This window comes from Lichenostomus cassidix, chromosome 3 (assembly GCF_008360975.1).
Source record: "Lichenostomus cassidix isolate B80296 chromosome 3, HeHo_3.0, whole genome shotgun sequence".
NCBI lineage: Eukaryota > Metazoa > Chordata > Aves > Passeriformes > Meliphagidae > Lichenostomus > Lichenostomus cassidix.
Genome location: NC_139483.1, coordinates 30,757,601 through 30,781,833, shown reverse-complemented (window position 1 = coordinate 30,781,833; position 24,233 = coordinate 30,757,601). Strand labels below are relative to the sequence as shown.

The window sequence follows — 24,233 nt, the reverse complement described above, 5'->3', positions numbered from 1 at the left end:
GCAATGAGGGGAGTGAAGGGATGACAAGAATGGGGTAAGCCTCTGAAGCCCATACTTGAGAAGCTCTGTTTTCCCAGAATGGAGAAGGAGAGACATTCAAAAGACCCTGTTCATCACCTGCACCTTTACAAGATTCCTGTTCCTAGCGAGAGGTAGCAGAGCCCTGCCTGGCTCCATGACCTTTCTCCTAGGGCTCTCACAACGCAGTCCCAACACGTGCCATCAGATGATGGATCTGCATGTCTCTACACCCTCTTTTCTGCTGCAGCACTGTTTCCTACTGTCGGGACTTCTGAGGTGAAGGCTCTTGGTACTTTTCTCAGCTTTTCTCTGCCTGTTGTGTATTGTCTGTAACTCTTGCTGGAACTTCCCAGATAACACTGCCTCTGCTTTTACTCCTTAAGTTCTTACCCTTATTTTTCTTTCTCTCTGGTTTTAAAAACACTACAGTGAAAGTAAAAGTTGTGAAGACAGAAGACCAATTTTAGGCATGGTACAAGCAAATGCAGCTTCTGTTTCTTGGGCGTTATGTTTGCTAACTCCAGAGTGAGTTTAGCCTGTAACTGGTACTGCTGAAAACTGTGGCAAGCAGAATTTGCATGTTTGCTTTCAAGGCAGCTGTGATAATAGCAGCCTAAACAGTTGCTCTTTCTGCTCTTTACAAAATTATTTACTGCATCTGCCAGAGAGGGGATTTGGCATAATGATGTTGCCTGAGTACAGTGACACTATCCTAAGCTGCTCACAGGCATTGGATCCATAGCCTCCAGAAAGTGAAGACCCCTAAGAATGTGCACCTCCTCCAGATGGTTGCATAAACTCACATGTAGAGGCCAAGTGGCAGCCCTGTGAGTTCTGACCTCCTGCAGCTTCCCATGAAGAAGAGTCTCCCAGTTTGCATAGCTGTGTGGTGACTTTGCTTGGGCAGCAGTTAAATCCACAGCTACAACACAGCTGCGCCAAAAATGTGTCTGACAGATTTTCATGACAGCGTGTATGTGATGAGCTGCTGCTAACAGTTTAGTGCTTTGCCTCAAATATGTAAGAAACATCCTAGCTTTAGGTTCAAATGATCATAAAATGGCTTGGGTAGGAAAAGACCTTAAAGATCCCCTAGTTCCATCCCTCTGCCATGGGCAGGGACTCCTTCCACTAGACCAGGTTGCTCAGAGTCCCATCCAGCCTGACCATGAGCACTGACAGGGATGGGGCATCCACAACTTCTCTGGGCAAGCTGTTCCAGTGCCTCACCACCCTCACAGTAAAGAGTTTCCTCCTAATATCTAACCTAAAGCTGTTCTTTTACAGTTTGAATCCATTCCCCCTCGTCATTCCCTCTCTCCAACATACCCTTGGAAAAAGTCTACCTCCATCCCTCTTGTAGGCTCCATTTAGACACTGGAAGGCCACAGTTAGGTCACCCTGAAGTCTTCTCTTCTCCAGGCTGAACAATCCCAATTCTTTTCAAGTTCCTGGTCTTGAAGTCAAGCTCGCCCTGTACCTTTCAGAGATTGTTAGTGAAGTATCTGAGAACAGGCAGCTGGACCAAACAGGATGTTGCAAGGCTAAAAATTGTAAATGACATTCGCTTGGGCCATCCCTCTTCTTTGGGATTACTTTGGGAATTGGAATTTTTTTTTTTAATGGATGAAAAGTCAGTCTTTCTTGCAATACTGTTGATACCTTCTGTTTTCTTCCTCCATTATGAGACAAAGCTAGAGGCTAAGCTACAGCCTGGCACATGCAGAAGGTCCAGGATCTCAGTGGCAGGGTCCCCTCCATGCATCCCAGACTGCATCAGTCATCTCCCTTATACAGTGTGAAAATATTTCCCACCTAGAAGAAAAACTACTCAGATAAATGACTGTTACTTGAAACATGCTTTGATCCCTAGAGGGTCTCTTTTTTTGTGTGTTTTTTTCTACAGAAAATGTATCATCTGTCCCAACCCTCAGAATGCACAATTTTAATGCACAGACAAATCCATTTGAGTTTGAAGTGACAGCACTGGTTTTCTCTAAGTTCTCATCCTGAATTTTAATCTCCAGTGAAACAAAATAGTTAGATTTATTTGGCATGTTTATTAGCAATCAAGCCTACAAATGTGCCCTTCTGGTTGAACTCAGTAGACTCACAGCTTCGTGTAATTGAGACTGCAGCATGACAGAGAGTTCTGTTAGGGCTTCACATATTGATCAGTCCCATTTAATTTCCTCATGGGAGCTGGACCACGCTAGGGATGGTGGATTGTGTTGAAGGCTTGATAAGCCTATTTTAACAAAGCATCTCAAGGGCTTCTGGAACAGAGGCAATTATCAATACTGATACATGTTTCCTTTCATCAAAAGGTAAGGGCTCATTAATAGGCTGCACAACAGCTGCTGTTTGCAACATGTGACTCATTGTTTAATTAACGTGGAGATACTGCTTCCTCAGCCTTACCGCTTGCCTGTTTCCAAAAGGAAAAGAAATTGGGTTCCAGGCTTTGATTTTAGTGGTGTATATGATAGCAGTATCGTCTGCACTGCTAGATTTGCTATTTTGGTTATTGAAGCCTAGATTATATTTTAGAATAGTAGTCACATCTCACTGCTTATGCCCATGTCTGAACAACCCACGCCAGCAAATTCTGATGTTTTACAACTTCTGAATTCTGTGTCAAGTTACTGATGATGTCTGCTATTTTTAATGTTAGTATCATTGGTTAAATTGTCTCCTGTTATAACTTTGGCAGTCAGCATTTTTGTCATTGGATATTTCAAAAGTGTTATTAAACTGTGTTTATTTTAGGCTCTCACTTATGAGAAGGAAACTCATTGTTGCTTCTTACTGTTTTAACTTTCCTATGCAAAAATCCTAACGTTTCATTTATAACCTATTTGATGTAGGTGTGTTGTGGGTGTTAAATTCATACTGCTATTTAGTGCTGCAAATTGGATGTATGGAAAGAAAACATCATCAAGGCAAACTGCTTTGTTAAACCTGATTTTAAGCACAGTTTTCGGATCACTAGCTAGAAGTTTATTGCCCTGCCGAATGGTTATCCTTAGCTAATAGCAGTTGCTTTTGTTTTGTTTATTAACCAGAAAACAATTTAAACCATTTAACACCTGCTATAGTGTTTTCTGATTTCTTTTCCATTTCACACACACATTTTGTCAATAATTAGCACAGTTCTGCACATTAATCCATGAATTGAAATTAGCAGCAGTATGTTCCAAGGCAATTGGGAAAATCTTTGTTTCTGAGCATAGATGAGTGTGGGTGAATGAAACATATAAATTTGGAAAGGTAGCTGGGTTGCACCAAATGTAATTGACCAATGAACCAAACTGTAATGTGCCCAAAATCCTATGCCGTGTGTTTGGTGCATCATGGTAAGTGGCACCTTACCTGATTTTTCTTCTTTTCTTGATGCCTGAACTTTTACAATCATTTTTTCAAGGGAAAATTGCAGTTTTCATAATAATAAATATTTAACACTGGTTACTGTTGCCTAAAATTGCAAGTCAGATGTTCCTTAGGAGATCAAAAATAGGAAGTTCGATGAAAAGAAATACATTTTAGTTCTCTGTGTATCCTGGAAGTCTTTTAAAGTTGTGACTCACATTCAGCCATTACTGGAATTCATGGTACCAAAGACTCCATGAATGTTTAATAGGAGATAGCTGGTACCATTACTGTCCCCCAGGCTGCTGTTACTGTCACTTCTCTTCCCCAGTTAGTCATGACTGAAATGTGAAGATGAGTGGGTTATGGTAAAACGCCTTCAGCAATGATTAATTCAGATAATCACCTAATTTTGCAAACACTGGAGCATTGAAAGGACAATAATGGTGTGAGAAATCCCCTCAATTTAACTAATACTAAATGTATTCTAAATTTAGTTCTGCAAACATACAGATGGGGCCAATTCAGACATTACCAGTGATGTGATGGAGCCAAAAAAGATCTCCTTTGATTTCAGTGGCCTATAATCCTTATTAAAACTGTGCCGTTCAAAGTGGTAGGTTGAATGTCACAGATTAGCAGGATTAAGAGCAGTTTCATCATACTTTATTTGGGCCTTTGCTTACTTCCTTGCTCCTTAATTCTCCACCCATGTTCCTGTTGTCTGTTCCAAGCCACAGCCACCATAGCTGTTGCTCAAAACATTGCACAGGGCAGGAGGAGCAGAGCAGAGTCTGCTTTTTAGGCAGGGATTTTAATTGCATCCATATTTGAAATGTCATTATTACAATATGTAGCTGGTTTGTGCTACATAATAGAAATTTAGTAATTAACTATTTTTAGGAACTTACAAACGGGAAAAAACCCGATTATTTGATTCTACAATGGAAGGAAATTAGGTAAATATTATAATGCATGGGAATGTTCCCTATGTCTGGGATGTGCATTAAGTAAATGTTTTTTCATATAACTTGAATATATGTTAATTCAAGTCTTAAATAGTGGGACAGTAACAACATTTATCATTGATTTTAAACCTTAATGGTATGTTTCATTATGTCCCTCACTAATCTGGAAACTGAGGCCGTGAAGTGTGAAGTAATTTATTTTTTTAATAATGTAAATTATCTCATATTAAGTAATGCCATTTATTTTTTTATCCTTAAATCTCTAGGTGCTGAAGTGTTGTATATGAACATGTCAGCATATAACGAAGGTCGGCTTCAGTCATCTTTCTGGATTGTTGACAAACAGCACGTATACATTGGAAGTGCCAGCCTAGACTGGAGATCACTGGGACAGGTAATTCAATTGAAAAAATAATCCTATACTCTTTGAGGGTGTAATGAGAAAAAAAAGTGACATTTTGAGGCCACTTGGATAGCACTATTTTCTGATAATTTCCAGCATCAAAAACTGCGCTGCCACAGTTTTGATGACTCTTCTGTCTTGGCAAGAGTATATTGCTGTAAATTTTGCTTTTTTTTCATTATAACAGGTATCTTCCAAGGTTATGCTTAAATTCTAAGTATTTGATTGTTTTTATTGATTTCTGTGATAGTCATTGTAAGTGTCAATTTACTTATTAAAAAAAAAAAAATTGAGCAAACCCATTGGTAAACAAGCCACTATGGAAACTCCCTGGTAATATCATGTGCAAGACCTAGTCCCTCTGATCTGACGTTTAAAAAAGCAAACTCAAAATTTGGAAGGACTTGCAAATGGATAGTAGTATTGTAGTGGAATACCCAGTGCCTTTTGGAAGGGTCAGATTTTTGGGTACAGAAAGTCAAATAGTGTAATGTTTTTGAAGGTCACGTGTATTAGGGAGAATTCCATATTTTTATTCCTCATAAACATGAAATTTGAAGGATGTGCACTAAGGCATCTGTCAGCAAGTGCTAAGAACTCTCTACAGTCTGTAACCATTTTGAGGAATTCATCAGTAATACAGCTTATTGGTCTTTTTGTAGGTATGTGTGCCTTTTTTTCTCACTGCAGCAGTCTCAGGATCATTAGTGGCTGTCATGTTCATTTTTGCTACATACCACTGACTGTGTGAGGCTGCTCTCAGCACTTACGGAGTCAAACCAGTACTCTGAGATCTCAGTAACTGAAATGCACAACAGAGGGGGGAAAGAAGCAGTCCTAGGTAGTTATTAGTTGCTGTAAAAAAGCTTGCTTTCTAAATATGAGCAGAATCTCAGAAATACAGGAATAATTTTGACCATAGGTTCTGATGATTTTGTAAAGAATGTGTGTGTTGGTTGTGCTGAATTTTTTAATACTTGTTTTGAGCTAAGAGACTGGAAGTCTGAATAAAAAAATCAGCCATTTTAGTAAAGAAAGTGAATAAATGCAGTTTTGCTCTTCCTATTATATTAATTAACTTAAAAGGTATGTTTACAAAGGAATCTGGAATACTGGTTGAAAAAACAATGTTATTAGAGAAAGTCTTGGAAAAGAGGATGTTGTATTTTCAGTCAGTGTGAGAACATACAGTTTGCGATTTTGGACAGTTCAGAAAATGTTTGTACTTTATCTGTGTTTCATGAGCTAAACTACTCTGTCATAACAAAATAGCTCTTTATAGGATTTATTTAGCTTATAAATAGTTTAGCTTTGAAGCTTCTTCTATTTGGGGGTTTGAGTACTGTTGAAAATAATAAACATGGAGAAAATAAGCACATTTACCACACAGAATATTATTTATATATTGCTTATGTATTTATGATCTTCATCACAAATGATAAAATTCCATATGGGTTTGGTCTTCTCATGCGTAAATCCTAAATCTGGTAACATACCTGCATTAAACTTTGATGCCAGTTACTTGTAGGCAAGTGTTTCAAAACTGATTCCTCACTGTTAATTCTATCACTCTTTTTTGCATGCATTTGGATGTTTTTTATCTTATTGCAATATAACGGTATATTTTTATATGTAGTTATAAGGTGAGGCTCAGAACTATATATGTACAATGCAAAAAGAAATCTCTGTGCATTACAGTAAAAGAGAATCTGCTTTCAATTAGTTGAGAAATGTATGCTGGGGTTTCAGAAGAGCCTAAGGAAATTAGATGCTTGGCGCCTGTTGATGTCAGATATGAGTATTCGATTCCCTTACCCCAGAGTTGCAGGTTAATAAATCAGGGCAACTGTCAAAGAGATCTGATATGCTGTCCTAAAATAATAATCTGTCTTGAACTTTTCACGTAAGAAGCAAAATAAGCACAGAACTCTGTCATTTTATTCTGAGTCCTTCCCTCAAGCAAAATGCTTTGCACATGTGTGGGACCTAATCTGAAAACCCACACTGAGCTGAGCCCTCACTGGGGAAATGTATCTCCCACGGGTTCTCATTACCAGAGTCCCAGTGTAGCTGCAGATGAGGGATCAGGTTCCTCTCCCTTTTCTCTCTCTCTCTCTCCCTCCCTCTTCCTCTTCTTTCCTCTCCTCATTTGTACCTTTCCCTGGTACTAAAAAAAATAACCAAGTCTGTTAGCATCATTTGTCTCTTAGGAGGCTAAATCTAAAGCTGAAACAGTAATTTAAGTTTTAACAGCTCCTTGGAAAACATCATCAGGACTTAAGTGCTTTGGGTTTGCAATATTTGTGGAGAATTCTTTGTGTTTATAAGCTACATGCTAGAAATCAATCTCATACAAAGCTTACTTAGTTTTGTTGCCATTTTCTTGACTTGCCAGCACTGACAAGCGGCAATATGAGTATCTTCTTTAAAAGTAAATTTTCTGCATCAAGGAGAGATTTTCATATGCTGCAGATATTACTTAAGAATAACCTTTAAAATTGCACATATCCTGTGCTTCCGCTGTCAAAATTTTAATACTTGCCAGAGTCTCAGCTTTGAAATTATGGGTAAGGCTAAGAGCACATTAATACTTTTCAAGTAAAACTGTATTTTAGTTAAATTGAAAGTTTGTCAAAACTAATAATTCTGGCTGAAATCATCTGTGCCAGTTATCCACTTCAATCTGAAATCAAATCCCACAGGGAAATGTATTGTTTAGAGTCCCTGAAAACAGGATTTTACAAAAAGTGGATGCTTTTTCATTCATAGTGAAATATTTTGAATTTTTCTTTGTATAGATCTGGATTTTGTGTCAGGGATGCATTTTTTTCTGTTATATCAGTATTTCCAAATATTACTCAATTACATAATGCATCTAAAATTGAGGGTAATGAACATCCAGAGTTTTGCCACTTTCTTAGATATATAGTGAGCTGTGTAAGATTTTACCAGTGAAATAATCTAGTTTCTTGCTGGTATATTTATATATACTGATAAAAAACTGAAAAATGAGTCACACAAGCATGCCTATAGTTGTGTACATATACTGAGTAATTTTTGCCTGTGGCTTGAACTAATAGTAATCAAGATGGCCATGGTGCTGTATTGTAATTTTTGGTTACTTGACCCAGTGGCTTATTATTACTTACTAAAATAAATTGGTTATATGACAATTGTTATAATCCATAAGCTAACAAAATGTACTTTTTTTTTTTTTGTTCCATGACTCCCTCAATAGTTCCAGCAAAACTTGAAAATGCATTTAGCTCCTTAATTCTGCTAAGAAGTATGAGGTTCATAATACATATGAACATTTCTGGGGCTTTTTATACTAGCAACATTTTTAGAAAAGTTTTATTCACACATGAATAATTGAATCCAGTGGGCAAACAACTGTAATGGATTAGCTGAACCACTTCAGAAAAATGCATTTATGTGCAACACATAATCAGCTCTTGGGAAATCCTGTTACTGAAAATTCCTAAAACAAGTAAAATTAATCCAGTTGTCTTCTCTGGAAGTGAAATCAGGCTATTCACAGGAAGTGAAATATTAGCTAGTCTTGTCAGAAAAAAAAGTAGCTTAAATCATGAATACTATCAGTGCCAGGTAGTTGAGTGTATGTGTGAAGGTTGGTGATCAAATTTGAATGTTCAAGGTCTCAAGTAGAAGCTTGCTGTTTGGTCCCTGGAGTTGCAGAGTCTGACTGTAAACATCTGGACTGAACAAAAGTGGCATGTCTGGGGTTCAGGAGGAAGTGGTCTTGGTATAAAGAAGGGGAACCTGAATGGAAAAAGGTGACATCCCTGACTGGAGGAAAAGCCCTTGAAATGGAAGAGAGCCTGGAGATCAGAGCTGTGGGTAAGATGGAAGCCAGGGGATGCACCAAAACCACTGGCTGGTGATGCCTGAGATGGGTGAGCAGCCAAGCAGCAGGGATGGATCTGACTTTCTGCTCAGCGTCTGGGGCCAGCAGACACTTCCCTGCAGGAACAGAAGATATGGATGGAAAGCGTGGAATATAAGCAAATAGTTACAAAAGCTCCCATCTTGCTGGTTCTTAAGCAAGCCCCAGTATCCAGATCCATTGCAGGTAGTCATTTGCTCTCTCTTGCCTGAAAAGCATTGTCTCAAAAATTCCTGCTAAAATTTTGGCTGAGCTGACTTTGAGGCAAAGTTCCTAAGCAGACCCATGCTTTTTTCTCTTAGCATTCTAACATGCCTCTTAAGTCTCATGTATGCTCTGGATTGTTCATTCTTCTGATTGTTTTAAATTCAGATAAGTTTAAGCTAAATGGCTGAAAGATTTAATTTTTTAAGGACAAAAACCAACCAGACTGTAAAAATTATGGTTTTTTAAAGGGAAAAAACCCCTCAACTGGGATGGAAATCATACTTCCTTAAGGACTAAAAAAATAACCATGTGATCTTGTTCTCATTTTCCCATTAATTTCATGTCTGTGTTGGATTCTTTGTGTGGTTTGTTTCACCAATATAAAGTAAGACTTCAGGAAGCCATATGATTTCTGTTCATCTTAAAAATCCATCTGGAAGAAGACTGGAAAAATAATACGTGGTGTCTTCACCTATGTATTAATTTATGAATATATATTAATTCTTGGTAAATGAGGCTTCGTCCTATGAATGAAGATTTTGACCTTCTTTCATGAAATGAGTTAACATAAGCTGATCTAATCATCTCTGTTGCAAAGGATCAATGATTTGTTCTTTCTGATGCTGAGCAATGCCTTGGAGCACTTTCTAAAGTGTCCCATGTGACAGCTGGGTATCTGACAGGACTACTAAACAACACGTATTTCTTTGTCAGTCAGTTTCCTCTCCATCCTCCTTTACTCTCTTGTTGTTATAAGTTTCAAACTGCTGATTTTATCAACATAATTTAAGGTAACTAGAAAATTAGATAAATCCTCCCAACACTTTTTATCGGGTTGGAAACAGAGACCTGTTAACCTGAGGAGTTAGGTTTTTACTTGGTGCACCTAAGATGTTAAATAAATACCCAAGACAGCCAAAGTACTGTCGAAGGTGAAATGTGACAGTGTGTGAATGAGAAACTTTCTGTGAACTATTTGTTCTTTATGATTATTAGTATGTAAAACATACTTGACTCGTTAGCAGTGACTCCTACAGCAAATGAAAGTAGTAGCAATTAGGAATTATCAGTTATATTTGAAGGATAAGGAATAAGTTGCCCAGTTCATTTATTCTGTTAATAATTCAGTTAAATCAATAGTCAAATTAGCTGAGAAGGAGAGCTGTGAGAATTATTCAGAAAAGATCTATTCAGCGTCTGTAGATAGATAAAGTTATGCCTTTTATGGTAAGTATGAGTAATCAAGTGCATACTTACAGTGAAAGTTCATTGGATTCTGAAATTTCTGAAATCAATAACCCTATAGTCATTAGGAAAACAAACAAACAGCAACAACAAAAGAAAAAAAGAAAAAAAGGAGGGAGGAAACCCCCAAAACGTCAGTTGGTCAAAAGATAGACCTTTTGTGTGTGTCAATTTTCAGTAAAAACTGGTTAATCAATATTTGATTTTAGTATGAATCAATTATTTAAATTTAGCTATAGGAAGGCTTGCAGCTGGATGTCTCCAAGAGCACTTGGAATGTTTCTACTTGTCTTGCCTGTTATCACCAGACAGGGCAGAACTGGTTTGAGAAATAATGGGGATTTCAATCTAGTTGTTCAGGTTGACCTTCCTATAACACAGAAAAAAGGAGACAAAAGCAGCAGTCTGGGTTCATCTGCACCACCTTCTCCTCTAATCTTTTGTGAAAAAAAGACTGATAAAACCTAAACTCTTTCTTTCCTACTCTGAGATGACAAAAGTTGGTAAATGATGGCATTTCAGATATTAAGAGCTGCATCTAAAGGGGCAGGTTAGGGGCAATTTGTGTGTGTGGGAATATTGGAGGAGCAGGCCTGTGACTGGTTGTGTTGGTTAAAATCAATTGGAAGCAATCTGCATGGTTCTTTACTCAAAAGTCTCATCCCAGTTATACTGAGGACACTCATGAGGAGGAGATATAGTTCAAAGGCCACACTTCTGTGACAATACTCATCCCAGAATTATCCCTTCTTCTCTTGGTCTTCATTTCTGGGGATATAGACCAAAAAAATTTCCCCAAAATTCAGGAATCTCTGGAATGCTGCCAGAAGCAAATGCAACCTGTATTTCTTTTATGTATCTCTCTCAGGAAAAAGGGAATGATGGTTTCCTCAAATTTTGTCATCAGACACCGTATTTTCTGTTTATTTGTGTGAACAAAATTGTGCTCCAATAAAACCAATATGTAATAAATACTGGATTTCTGTATATCTCAAAATACGTAATGATGATCTTACTTGTTTCCAGCTTCCCCAAAATCTTGCAATAGCAGAGCCACCACTTAAAACTGATCACTGAGACAAGATCAGCACATTTGCAATTTCTGTTGATGATCTTTACAGAACTGCACAGAGCAAAAGCAGGCTATAATCAGGCAGTCGTTTTTCTGAACTTTTATCTAAATGAGTCTCTTGAAGTTATGTAATGGTGCATCTGGTCCTTTTGAGATAAGATATTTTGTCTGACAGTAGAATTCCGTCTTTTCAATCAAGTAGAAGTTATATTGAGAGTTCCCATTTAATGCAATGTTGTTCTAGTATGAATTACCAGTTTTTCCCTAATGCGCACTTTGTTGGTTTTTGCCATCTTCTTCCAATAATTTGCTTAATTTTCTTACTGTCCCAGTGGTGTTCAGTATTATATTGCTATTAGTAAACTGAGATCAGTCTCAAGTGTCCTATAACATGAAACAAGGTTCTTTCAACTTCGCTGTCCACTGAGGTTCGATCAAGCTCAGATGGGTAAATACTAGACTGAAACTACAGGCAACATAATTCTGGTGTATTCTAGTTAAATTCTTATTTCTGTGTTAATAAACCTCTCTTACATAAGACAGAGAATATCTCCTTCTAAAAAGCTTTGATATGCTGTTATCCATGTGATCCAATCCTCAAAAAAAAAACCCCTTCCAAAAAACCCAAAACCAACCAACCAAACAAAAAACCTTCATGGGTTTTCTTTCTATGGGATCATTTCCCAAGCTAGCTAATACTTTAAAGATGACAGAGAAGTGCAACCCAGATCTTGAAGCATAGGTGAATGAGGCAGTATGTGAAAAAAACAGGTATAAGGAGATATTACAGAGCTGTATTGACAATTACTTTTTTTTGTAATTTATTACTTAGACTGTTTATTACTTTTTCTATTTCCTGCTGCATAGAAATCTAGTTGTATTGTCAGAACTCTGCTATGGTACTATTACAGCTTGTCCTTCAAAGGACAGGCTGAAAATACTTATATTATTTTCACTAAGAGCTTTTGGCTAGGGTTTCTATCTTTGACCAAATCTACAGCAGTTTAGTGGCTGATACGTATCTCCAAAATTGCAGCTTTTCTATTTTCTTTCCTCTTTTTTTTTTTTTTTGTCCAAGGAATGGAGGACTGGGAGAAGATACATGGCTCTTGGAAATGTGCAGAACTGACAGCAAGCATTTATCATGGTGTAAAGTTTGCATTTTTGGGAATACAATGTTTTGTTTGATTCTTTAACTGAGACAGGCTGCTTTTTCTCTGGTACAACCAGTAAATCAGGACAGTCAGTGTTGCCCATTAGGCTTACTCTGCTTGAAATTTATTACCTATGCATCCAATATTTACAAGTAAGTATCAGTGAAGCAAAAGGACTATTTGTCTCTTGCTTACCCTTGCTGTGCACTGCTAACAGAGGGCTGGCTAAAGCTGGACAGGAATGTGGGTAATGTGGCTGCTCTGCTTGTGCCTTGTGTGTGATTCATTGCTGCCTCATAGTGCCCTTCATTCCTCCTTACTCCTGTGGGCCTCTGGTTTTGTGATTTACCAACTGAAAACAGCATGGGGCTATATATTCACCTTGCACTTGGAGCCAGAAAGTCTTCCCAGCTTGGCTAATTTCTCTAGGTGCAGTGTTGATTCCCAGCTCTGAGGAATTAGGAAGTTATTCCTGTTTATCATACTTCTCACACTGCTGTGCTCCGTTCTCACATGGATCAATGCATCAGCTGCATTATGTGTTTATATTTAGTGTAGGGGAGGGCAAAATACATCAACAATTTGCAGCATGTTTTTGATTTCTGTTGACTGTAGGAATATGCTCATCACTCTGTTTCTGACCTCTGAAATTATAGATCTTGTCTCTTTTTTGGATTTTATTTTTTTTCAGTTACTCTGAAAGTTCTGTAGAGCAGGTTTATCTGCTGTTGAAATAATCAATAATAAGGTGACTTCTTTCCAAAGCAGCCTGGTATAGTCAGGTAGCTGGGTATCTGAATATCTGCTGAATGCCAGGCTTAAAGGAAGTGTATTTAGATTGGATTTGAGGAAGAAATTCTTTACTGTGAGGGTAGAAAGGCAGTGGAACAGGTTCTCCAGAGAAATTGTGGATGCTCCATCCCTGGAAGTGTTTAAGGCCAGGTTGGATGGGGCCCTGAGCAATCCGATCTAGTGAATGGCATCCCTGCCTGTAGCAGAGGGGTTGGAACTGGATGATATTTATGGATATTTTTAATCCAAACCATTCTATGATTCTTTTTTCTTCTCATATTTTTGTTTTAGTTGCTGTAGACGTCCCGTGGAACAGGTTTACCTGCTGTTGGAGTAATCAATAATAGATTGTAAATCAATAAATTATAAGCCTGCAGAGTAAAATTATGGAATATCCATTTTGAATGGATAAACTGACTTCTTACCAAAGCAGCATGGCATATTCTGGTAGTTGGATCTCCAAAACCCAAAAGGAAAATAGAAGGTTCTTTCTTCAGTAAAACTACCCTCATAATAATTTGCTTGCTTTTTAATACTTGCTGTACCATCAGTATGTCTTAATTAAGAGTCATAGATGTTGCAAAGAGAGTTTGATTGGTTCTGGTCTATTACTGGTCCCTCAGATACTTGACAAATAATATCAGTGGTCTAGCATTATCAGACTTGAGAATTCTGGATGGGTTCTAGAAGTGTTGAGGGAACTGGAGGTGTGCAGGAATTTGCTGCCAGAACACAAACTGTACACCACTGTACACAGGATAGAAAATCATCCACACAAGTGTGTGCAAAAAACAATAAAAGAGACAGCTTCTAGGATCCCTTCTGCTGTCTTGAAGCAAATACTGGGGTAAATAGACAGCACAGGTGAGGTGTGCTTGCACGAGTCCATGGCCTAGGGATAAGACTCAGTAGCCTAAAAGTTAAGCTGTTGCAATTTATAAAAACTGTTCAGGAGGATCTCCCAGAAACTAGATCAGAAATAGCTGACCTAGCAGCTGTCTTGCCTTTAAAAATAAATAAATAAATAAATTGGTCACAGAGATGAAAATTGTTTCCATGCACATTTCTATAAGGTCTGTTTGCAGTGATCTACTCAGTGGTGGTCTGAAATAACCAGTAAACTTACATGGATATAAGAAAAGCAGTAAACCCACAACTTTCCCAAAAATTTGATTTATATTATGCTGAAAGGAAACTTGTTCATTAAACCCCAGCCGAATCTCTGAGGAGAGCTAATGCACCACAGTCTATTCTGTCATCTTCCACAAGAACTTGCTGGCAGCTAATCTTGGTCAGCAATGTTAACAAATGGAGGCAGATTCCTCTCAGAGGGATTTAGTTATTAGCACACCCAATCAGATCAGTCTTGTTCAACTAAACAATTAAAATAACAACATTAAAATAATCATGGAAGTGTATTCCCAATATGTGGTTCCACCCACGTGCACACACTTTGATATTGCACAGATGACAGTTCCCCTCTAGAAAAATGTCTTCATTCAGAGCTGCCTCAGCTCCAAAAGGTTCCCAAATGGAGTCCAGTTGCCTCCTGCTTGAAAGTTTGGATCCTTTCATGGAAAACTGGATTTAGCATTGTCCTGTGAAAAAGACACACAGTAAATCAGGCTGAAATACCATGGCATAAATCACCATGAGTGAGGGTAAGGAAGGACAATCATTTCAGTTGTTCTATAAAAGACAAATGATTCTGCAGTTCAGAATAAAATCTCATCTTTCTATATCCATAAGTCATCAAGGAGAACAAAATAGATTCTGGCAAAGCATTCCTTCCATATGAACGTGCAGCATTAATGTCATCACTAACCTTTTCAGATTTTGATATTGTTGTCATAGGCATCAAGGCCTGGTTTAGAAGTCATCATACAGTCACCTTTCTTAACTTTTTTAAGTAAACAGCAGTCATCAAAACAGTGAAATCATTGACGTTTCCCTGGAACTGCTCACTGGAAAACTACTAATCCTTGCATGAGGGAGGTGTATTGGGCAGGCAGCGCCTGCAAACAGAATTGTTGAGTGTTCAGAAAACTGTAGAAGTCATGAGAATTGTGGTATGAGACAGGCAACTTTTTCTAATCAGTATGATGACATTTTAGGCATTTCTTTGAAATGTAATGCTAGAGCACCTCTTTCTTTGAAATGTAATGCTAGAGCACCTCACAAGAAATAGTTGAGGTAACTGGGCCTGTTTAGCCTGGAGAAGAGATGATTGAGACGGGATTTTGTCAATGCCTGTAACTATCTGAAGGGAGGATGTCAAGAGGATAGAGCCAGGCTCTGCTCGGTGGTGCCAAAAAATAGAACAAGAGGCAGTGGCCAGAAACTGATGCACAGGAAGTTCCACCTGAAATGAGGAAGAACTTCTTTACTGTATGGGTGACCACGCACAGGGGCAGATTGCCTAGAGAGGTTGTGGAGTCTCCCTCACTTGGTGATATTCAAGAACTGTCTGGATGCTATCCTGTGCCATGTGCTCTAGGATGACCCTGGTAGAAGGGAGGCTGGACTAGATGACCTTCAGTGGACCCTTCAAGCCTCACAATCTAAGATTCTGTTATATGTTCCAAATTTTACTGCTAGAGTCAGAAAGCACAAATATTTTGTATTTATTTAATCACAAGTTTTCTTCCTAGGGGTGTATACCAAGACCATATCTTTACAGGAGACATTGCTTCCACATTGAGGCAGCCAGAAACCCCACAAATGTCTAAGATTGCTACTCAGGAAAAAAGGACATAGAGCAACTGTTGATTTCTGAAACAGATTTTCATATTGGTTAGCCATTGTTCTGGGGCTGCCTGTGTACCATTTTGCTAAATTGCCTTACCTACATAAACTGCTTGGATTTCTAGATTACCTCAAGGTCCTGTACCCTGAATTTAATCAAGGCTTGGTCAAAAATTAATTAGCACCTTTGGGCCTCTGCTTACACCAAGAAAATAGGTTTCTAATTCTGATCAGTTAGTATGGCAAAGCTCAACAGTTATAGCAATAATTCATATGCAATGCCATTGTCCCACTTTGTGTCCCCAGCACGCCTGCTACCAATCTCTATTCAGTTTGAGAAAGGAAAACCCACTGTGTGTGTCAGTAATGTTATAAATAATGCATCCAATTAGTCAACTACATGCTGTTGCATTTCCCTGAAGGCCACGGATCTGAAAGCCCCAAAGAAACTGTGTGTTTTGAGAGAAATGTTTAGACATAAATATTGCCCTTACTCGGAGATCAGCCCTTTGCACTCTCCTCTCTCTGTTGCACAGCAGAAGACATATGAAGGCTGCCCTTTGCAGCATTACATAGGATGAGAACAAATGCTAAGAGCTCGTGCTGTGCTTTCCAGCTGCGTGAGGAGAATGTGAGATAAGGGCTGACAGGACAGGCTCTGTGCAGGGAAGATGGAGAGAGGCTGCGGGAGGTACGTGTGCCTGGTGAAGGAGAGTCCAGCTCTTTTCAGAAACTGGCAGGGTTTTTCGCCTCACCTCTTAGGTTTTTTATGGTTCCACTGTAGAAGTGCATTTTTTAATGTTATGTGAATGACACCAAGATTGAAATGTGATGCAGGTTGACAGCAGTGAGATGGGAGGCCAACACAAGGCGATCCTTTTCTTTCCAGCCTGCACTTTTCTTTGATATAATGAACAAAAACTGTGTTTCAGAAGAGAAACAGAATCAAATTAGAATTCACATTAATTAGATAGATTTCCTGCAGTAAAACAAGAAATAAATCAAACATGATCCTGGAAAAATGTTTTCTTGGAGTTACAAGCTTCCATTTCCCCTTAAAAGACACTTGGGCTTGCTTTGAGGGGGGAATGAAACTGCAAACTGAAAAGTCATTTGAAAATGATAAATTAGGCTGTGATTATGTGAAGTGATATTAATTATGCTGATAGATTATATGGCAACGAATTTTTAACTGATTCAGTTTTGCCTTCTGGCTTGCTCTGACAATTAGTCATGTGTCAGGCTTGGTTTGTTAGCTTCAACAACAGCCGTAAGAAGCCCAAACTTGGACTCACAATTCTCTGGTAGGGTCTGTGTAAACATTATCACAGAATGGTCCACGTTTTAAAGCAACTATATGTGAATTTTTTTGTACAAACCAATTTATTTTTGCTGAGTTTCTCATATCAATAGTGCAGATGGCTGAAAAAGAAAAATCATGATGGGGCTTCTTCCTGATGTGATGAGGACACAGGGGATTCCTGTTTTTCTGCTTTGAAGATGTATTGCTACCTCTTCATAACAAAATTCTTTTTAAACCACACCATTTTAAAACAAACCCCCCTTCTGATTTATTGTCTAACTAGCTTTGCATCTCAGAAGCATTTTTTTTTTCAGCAGAAAGGAAATTCTAAAGCTATCTTTTTTTCTCAGCATGATTTTCTTAAGATCAGGGTGCTATGAAAAACAATGGTGCTGCTGAAGTGAAGCAGAAATTAGTAGAGCTTCACTGTGCAATTTTGTGTTCTTGGCCTATGGACCACTGAAAAAAGAAGGGAACACAAAAATTAGCAGCTCCTCAAAGATCTTCTCTGCCTTATCATGACAGCTTTTTGTCATTGGGTAAATATTAGTAAAAATCACATATTAAGTTGTAATTTCTTGGGAGTTTTATTCTGCTAGAACTACAGATCCAAATCTATCGAATGTACTTTCCAAAGGTGAGAATTAAAGACCAGTAGACTGCCAGTGGCTGACAATTCACATTTATCAGCTTCAGCAGGGTACAGTCAGTCCACTTATGTCACTTCCTTTCCTTTAGTGAGAATGTGTCATGGCTTTGTACTGACATGCAGTGCCAATGCTGGGTGCATTCTCTATCAAATGCATCACCTTCTCTTGGTCACATGCTAAGATTTATTTCCAGCACAGTGGCTTGAGTGACAGTTTTCCATTTTCAGTGATGAGACTGAGTTCCTGGCTAAGGTTGAGATTGCATTATTTTATCAAGTGGAAGGGCTTCTTTTGTAGTTCATTGGAAATTCTACCTGGTAATTATTTTCAAATTACTTAAAACTAACATGATAGAAAATTAAACTTTAGCCTTAGATGACAGAAATATAAAACTTATGCAACTGTAGGGCAGAGGCACAAGAGAGACCTAAGTGCAAGACTCAAAAAGTGATTAATTGGAGAATGGTTGAGTGTTGAATGCAGGATTTTAAAAATACTGTTTATTCAATAAAACTGTCTATAGAAAACAGGAAAGTTGCACAATTAAACAATGAAACAGTTAATCTCCAAATTTAATCTGTTTGAATTCTCTATGTAATATTCAAAAGCAGTTTGTGGTTGTCAAAATAACAGGGAATTCAAGTAACAACATTTATTATACCCTAGATAATTTCTGACATCCAAAGATGCTGTTAATTTAGATTTATTCACTTTCCAATAGTTTAAGATAGAGTTTTATTAACCTCCTGAGAAAACAGTGCTTTCCTGTTTTAATTAATCTTTTCTATTTAGCAGTTCCCAATAGCAGTGTAGCTCCCATTTTCTCAGCAACATGAAAAGAAAAAGTGGACCTTGGAGCAGAAGCAGGACTGTGCTGGATTTGGATTTCACTGAATTACTTTTGATTTTAACATAACAAAGTGTTAACTCTCTGTGCTGTATTACTAGCCAAGCACAGGAGGAGGATTTTTGTCTTTCTGAAATCTCTCTCTCCCTCTGTTGATGGTCACTCCTGTCAGAATGCCCTTCTCCTCCTGCTCTGCTGCCACAGGCCACCCCTCAGCTGTCACCTGTGCCTGGCATGGGATGGGCACACGTATCTACTCAGCAGGTTTTGGTAAATAGAGGTAAAGAACAGCTGCACAGAGGCAGCCTTCAGTGGTGGTATGAAGATTGGGAAATACTCATTCAGTGTCAAAGGATACCCCATGAAAAATTAAGGGAGGTCTGCAGTAGGATCAGGTAAGACCAATAAGGAAAAAGAAAGTATGTTTGGAGTGCAGGCTAACTGGATAATTAAAGCATATTTTATGGAAGGATGTGTGTACCACTGTAAATATCTGTGATTTGTGCTAAGCTGATAATGACTACATTGTGTATTATTTTTCTTAAAAGCTATTGAAATTTTAGTTCCTTTCAGGCTTTAGTAATTAATTTATTGGGATAGAATGTTTTTTGTTACTCCATCAGTTTACCCTGTTGTGATTCTGGCTTTGCTCAGGCATTCATTTAGGAACTTGTCATTAAAAAAGTCAGAGGCTTGAATGCACAATTAAATGCATTTTCAAACACAGGCAAATGACAGATGCATACACTGTCCTGTATACCAAAAGTCTACTTAGTACATGTTGTATGCAGTAGGCTACCTGTAGTTAATCAAGAGTTTCTGTAGCACAGGCAGTGGATTCCTGGCACCTGCCAGTGGCCAGAGTTTTTGGCAAAGTGGCAGTTCAGGCCTGAGCAGAGCTGCCTGTTGTTTTCAGGTTCAGGTGAAAGCAGCTACTAAAAACTTTTCCTTTAAACAAGGGGCTTTCTAAAGCTTCCTGCTACATTTGCCACAACTCTCATATTGCAAGCTGTGAACCAGATTGTGTCACTCTTATGTAGGTCAAATAGTGCCTTGCCCACACAGCGGGGTTGTCTCTTAGAGTGTAGCTCAAGGTAAATATAAAATGTGCTGTCTCGTCTGCACAGTGCAGAGTCAGGACACATGGTACACCTTCTCTGACCTGAGACCCAAATGTACCTGAAAAGTCCTGCTAACATGGTTCCTCAGTTTAGGAATTTTACAGTGTTCTGTGTCCTCAGCCTGGATTGTTCAGGTACTTTTCCCATGTTTGTCTGCATTTTGCATAGGATGCCTGTGAATGTACATGAGAAAAGAATAAGAAATAATTCCTGCTTGTGCTTTTTGTCCAATATCTAGTAAGGAATTCCTCCTCTTGTCGTAAAAACTACTATTTTTCTAGCTAGGCCATATTTATTAGTTTTCATAGCTTAAGTGAGTTCTGTAGCTAGAGTATCATTGTACAATGGGAGGAAAGTACATTTCTTGAGCCAAGTGTAATTATTTACTTTTCTGGTTCTGTAAGAAAGCCCTTATTGGCAAGAAAGTCAAACAGGAATTTGTTGGTCTTTAGCAGTTGCTCTGCGCAAATGTAAATGGCATGGGGAAAGCCAAGGAAACTAACTCCCATCTTTTTCATTCTTCAACGAGAGCATGCATGGTAGTTCTTAACCAAGAGGGGAAGAAATCTGGTCAAGAGAGGACACAAAATTCTCTGTGCCATTAACCATTCCTTTCCCCAGTCCTTGGCACATGCCCTGGAAATGTCACTCACAAGCAACTGTACAACTTTACCATCCAAACATTTCTGTTCCATTTTGAGTTAATCAAATTTGTGACTCTTTTATTTTCATTTCACATCTATCTTCCTTAGTTTCATTAAGGTTTTGAATTTTTGCGATCTTCTTCACTTTAATTTTTCAGTGACATTTTCACTACTATATTAATTGCTCTTGAAACCTGGGATGAAGAAGTACTTCCCTTGCCTTAAGAGCTCCTGCAGTGAAGGATTTTACCTTAACAGATACCTCAAATGATGCTTAGCTGCAGGTTTCCGTGATGACTCAGATTTTGATTCTTACAATATGGATGTTTTTTTCTGCTTCTCCTCTGAGACTACTAAAAAAAAAAGTCTGTAATGACAGCAGCTCTCAAATGGAAAAGAGTCTTTTCACTGATCTAGATGTCATACCATTTCATACTAAATCTGTTACTAGCACATCCTTGCTGCCCCCTATGCCTCCAGGATCAGAGGCTTCATGATTAATTGGAAGAAGAGTAGTTTCTCCTTACCTCAGAGTATGGGAGTAGAGCTAGGTTCAGTGTGGAAGATGCTCCTGAAACAGGGTTTTTTTGTCTCCAGACTTATTGGGACTGTTGTACAAGAAAGGAGTCAGGTGGGGTTTTACTGCATACATGTATTGTTTGCATTTCAAGGGGATATATCATACCTAAGCTGAGAGAGTCACAAGGTGACAGGCTGACATCTAACCTGGTTTCCTGAGAAAATTCTGTCTGCACAACAAACATCAGAGTCACTGTCTGTCCTTTTCCTATAGCTTTGAATCTACTTTTCAGGTTGAGTCAAATTTGAACTTAGGTTTATAAAAGCTTAATGAAAACAGGCAGCTGGGTAAAGAGGATATCTGTGTTTTCCCAGCGAGGGAAAGGAGGAGCCCTGGCTCTATCGTCTATAAGGGAATCCCCATGGGGAAAGCTCTTTATCACAGCTTCAGAAGCAGGAAAAGCTTTGATCAGTGCTTTGGGAAGCCAAGTGCAAGACGCAGCAGCTTGGGAAGGTAGAGTTCATTACTGGGCTGTAAACACATCCCTGGATGGCTTCATTCCAGCCCATGGGTTGAGAGCATTCCCTGCGGGCGGGTGAGCAGCTCCCGCGGGAGGCTCGGGCTCCTGTGCTCCCTGTGAGCTCCTGTTGGTGCGGAGAGGCTGGCGCTAAGGCGTGCCTAATGCTTCCTTTGGCACTCCGGCTAGGTGGTCATCTGTGAAAATGGCATTTTAGCAAAACCCATTAGTGCGCCTGGCTTCCTCCCTATCTCTGTACATGAGGTACCACTTAGGCAGAAGGGCAATTCCTTAATTCACAGGGAGGGGACACACTGCAGGCTCTCCCTTCTGAGGAGAGCTGCTCATGCAGATGCAAGCCTGGCAGCTTCTGGTGTGCAGTGAGGACACTTTCATCTTTACTTTTAATAGAAGGGATAAAGTGGAATAGTAATAATGGGACTGATAAATGAAAGGAAAACTGTAACCACATAATTATGTCAGAATCGACTAACAGCCGTGAAAAGCCGATTAAACCACATTATGCAGATAGATGTAACAGAGTACTATTAGCAAGTCTTCTGCAATGGCATGCCTGGCAATTAAGAGAGCTGTATTGGCAGCACACAGTGAAAACAGTGATAATGTATAGTTAACAATATTTGGAGACAAACAGTGCCCAGACTACAGGGACAGCCTGGAACTGAATAAGGAGCATCCTCAAAGATACCAGCACCCAGGGGAAAACTTAAAGATACTATTCCAAATAGATTCTTCAACTAGGATGTTGGTCATATTTATATTTAGCATCAAAATTAATTTACTGACTTATCCGGAAATAAAAGGCTGCAGTTCAGCATGTCTGTTTTTTCCAACTATGTGGAAATTTCAGGTTGTGCAGGCGAACAGATTAAAGAAGCTTGCAGAAATACTCTGATTTAGACAGTAGTAATACTAGGTGGTGTTCATTTGGTTGCAACTATTTGGCTAATATTTAGGAATGAGATAGCTCAGTGTTATGTATTCTTAGGTATATGGCTTTTCCAGGTTGGGGACCTGAAGAACGTGTCTCCCATTGAGTTTCCTTCTCACTGGAGTATTGGTATTTGTTGTTTCTGCTCATCCACCACAGAAAGAGTCAAGGTTCAATTTCATTCTTTGCTTTCCCTTTGCCCACTCCTGCAGAGTGTTTCTCATCTGCAATCAGGGAGAATTGCACTGGAACAAGCTCTGAGAAAATGTCTGTGCAGGGTTCAGAGTTCCCACAGGCTTTACAGAAAGATAAGCTTTTACCAGAAACTCGTCCATGTGACTGTGGGGATCTCATCTAAGGGAATAACATCAGTGGGAATATTTTGGTGTGAAAGGGTAAGCATGCTGGAGAGTTTGTACTCCCCTTATTTTCTTCATCATGTCAGGCAGACTTCCCAGGCATGCTACCAAGAGAGTTTGTCTGCAGAAAACTAGCGTGAATCTTTTAAATATTTATCCTGCATATGGTTTTCTAACAGATACATGCAGATTTTCTTCTTACTTGGTTTTAGGAGATGACTGAACTAGTGTGAAATGCAGGTAATGAGAGGGCAATAGCATCTGAGCCCACACCAGTCCTTGAGCTGTTCTAAAACAGAGGAAGGGAGGAGAGTGAGCATGTGGTGACATTTTGATTACAAAAGCTGGACAATACATTTAAAACAAAATTCTGTCAACAACTTAAGTACTAGAGATGTACAATTAATGAAATCTCTGACAAAACAAGATTTATGGTGATCAGGAGACATGCCTTTACTTAAAGGAAAAGTGAGACTGTGCCTGTTGAAGGCTAAAGAATTTAATAACACTCTGCTGTCTGTATTTACTTGGACTATTTTTCCTCATAATATATATATGTGAGAATGTTAATGCTTACAGAATACTTTCTGCAAGAGAAAAGTATCATTATTTCCCTTTTAACACGTGAAGAAACTGACACCCAGAAATCTGGGGTACCTGAGGTGAGGATTTTGCATTCTCGCTGCATACTTCCACAGATCCATCAGCAAAAATATCACTAATGACCCCACTTTTAATTTCACAGATGAAGGAACTTGGAGTCATCGTATACAACTGCAGCTGCCTGGTCCTGGATTTACAAAGGATATTTGCCCTGTATAGCTCATTAAGGTACAAGAATAAAATACCTCCGAGTTGGTCTAAGAGACTCTATGGAGTGTACGACACTCAAAATAAACTGACTCTGCAGCTGAACGAGACAAAGTCAGAAGCTTTTGTGTCGGTAAGTTCTGAAATGAGTTCCAGAGAGGGGGGAGGGGAAGAAACTTACTTAACCCACAAGATTTTTGGAAGACCTGGAATTGTGACAAATCACAATTTTTTTTTTTTTAATTCTGATTTCCATGACATGCAGTGTGCCAGGATAGAAGATGCTGCAGGATTTCATTTGAGCATTATTCAATTTCTCTTTCTCTGTAATGTTCAACACATTTCCATTTATGTTCAGAAAATGATACTGAGACCCTTCAAATTAGATTCTTTTACTTACACTAATAGGTAGAATGTGAACAACTTGGGAGAAAATGAACCATTAATCAGGCATGGAAAATTATACAAAATAAGCTTGGTATCAGAGCTTGCATTTTTATCAGTGTAATTTATAAGTATTCACCCTGTTGCAAAGCACTTGTTCTTCTGTACAACATTATCTACTTCAGCTTTATTTTTAAATTACACTTTAAAACTTCTAAAATTCAAGCAGTGATCCCCATGGAA

General features: G+C 38.7%; 1 protein-coding gene across 3 annotated transcripts in view; it reads left to right on the top strand.

The window, feature by feature from the left end:
- The window catches only part of PLD5 (phospholipase D family member 5), a 176,360-nt gene that overhangs the window by 130,609 nt on the left and 21,518 nt on the right, over positions 1–24,233 (top strand). For all 3 annotated transcript variants that reach the window (XM_085055148.1, XM_085055149.1, XM_085055150.1), the window contains 2 exons: positions 4,625–4,752; positions 23,542–23,739. In XM_085055148.1, the coding sequence (XP_084911274.1) occupies positions 4,625–4,752; positions 23,542–23,739 (326 nt within the window). The remainder of the gene's footprint in view (positions 1–4,624; positions 4,753–23,541; positions 23,740–24,233) is intronic.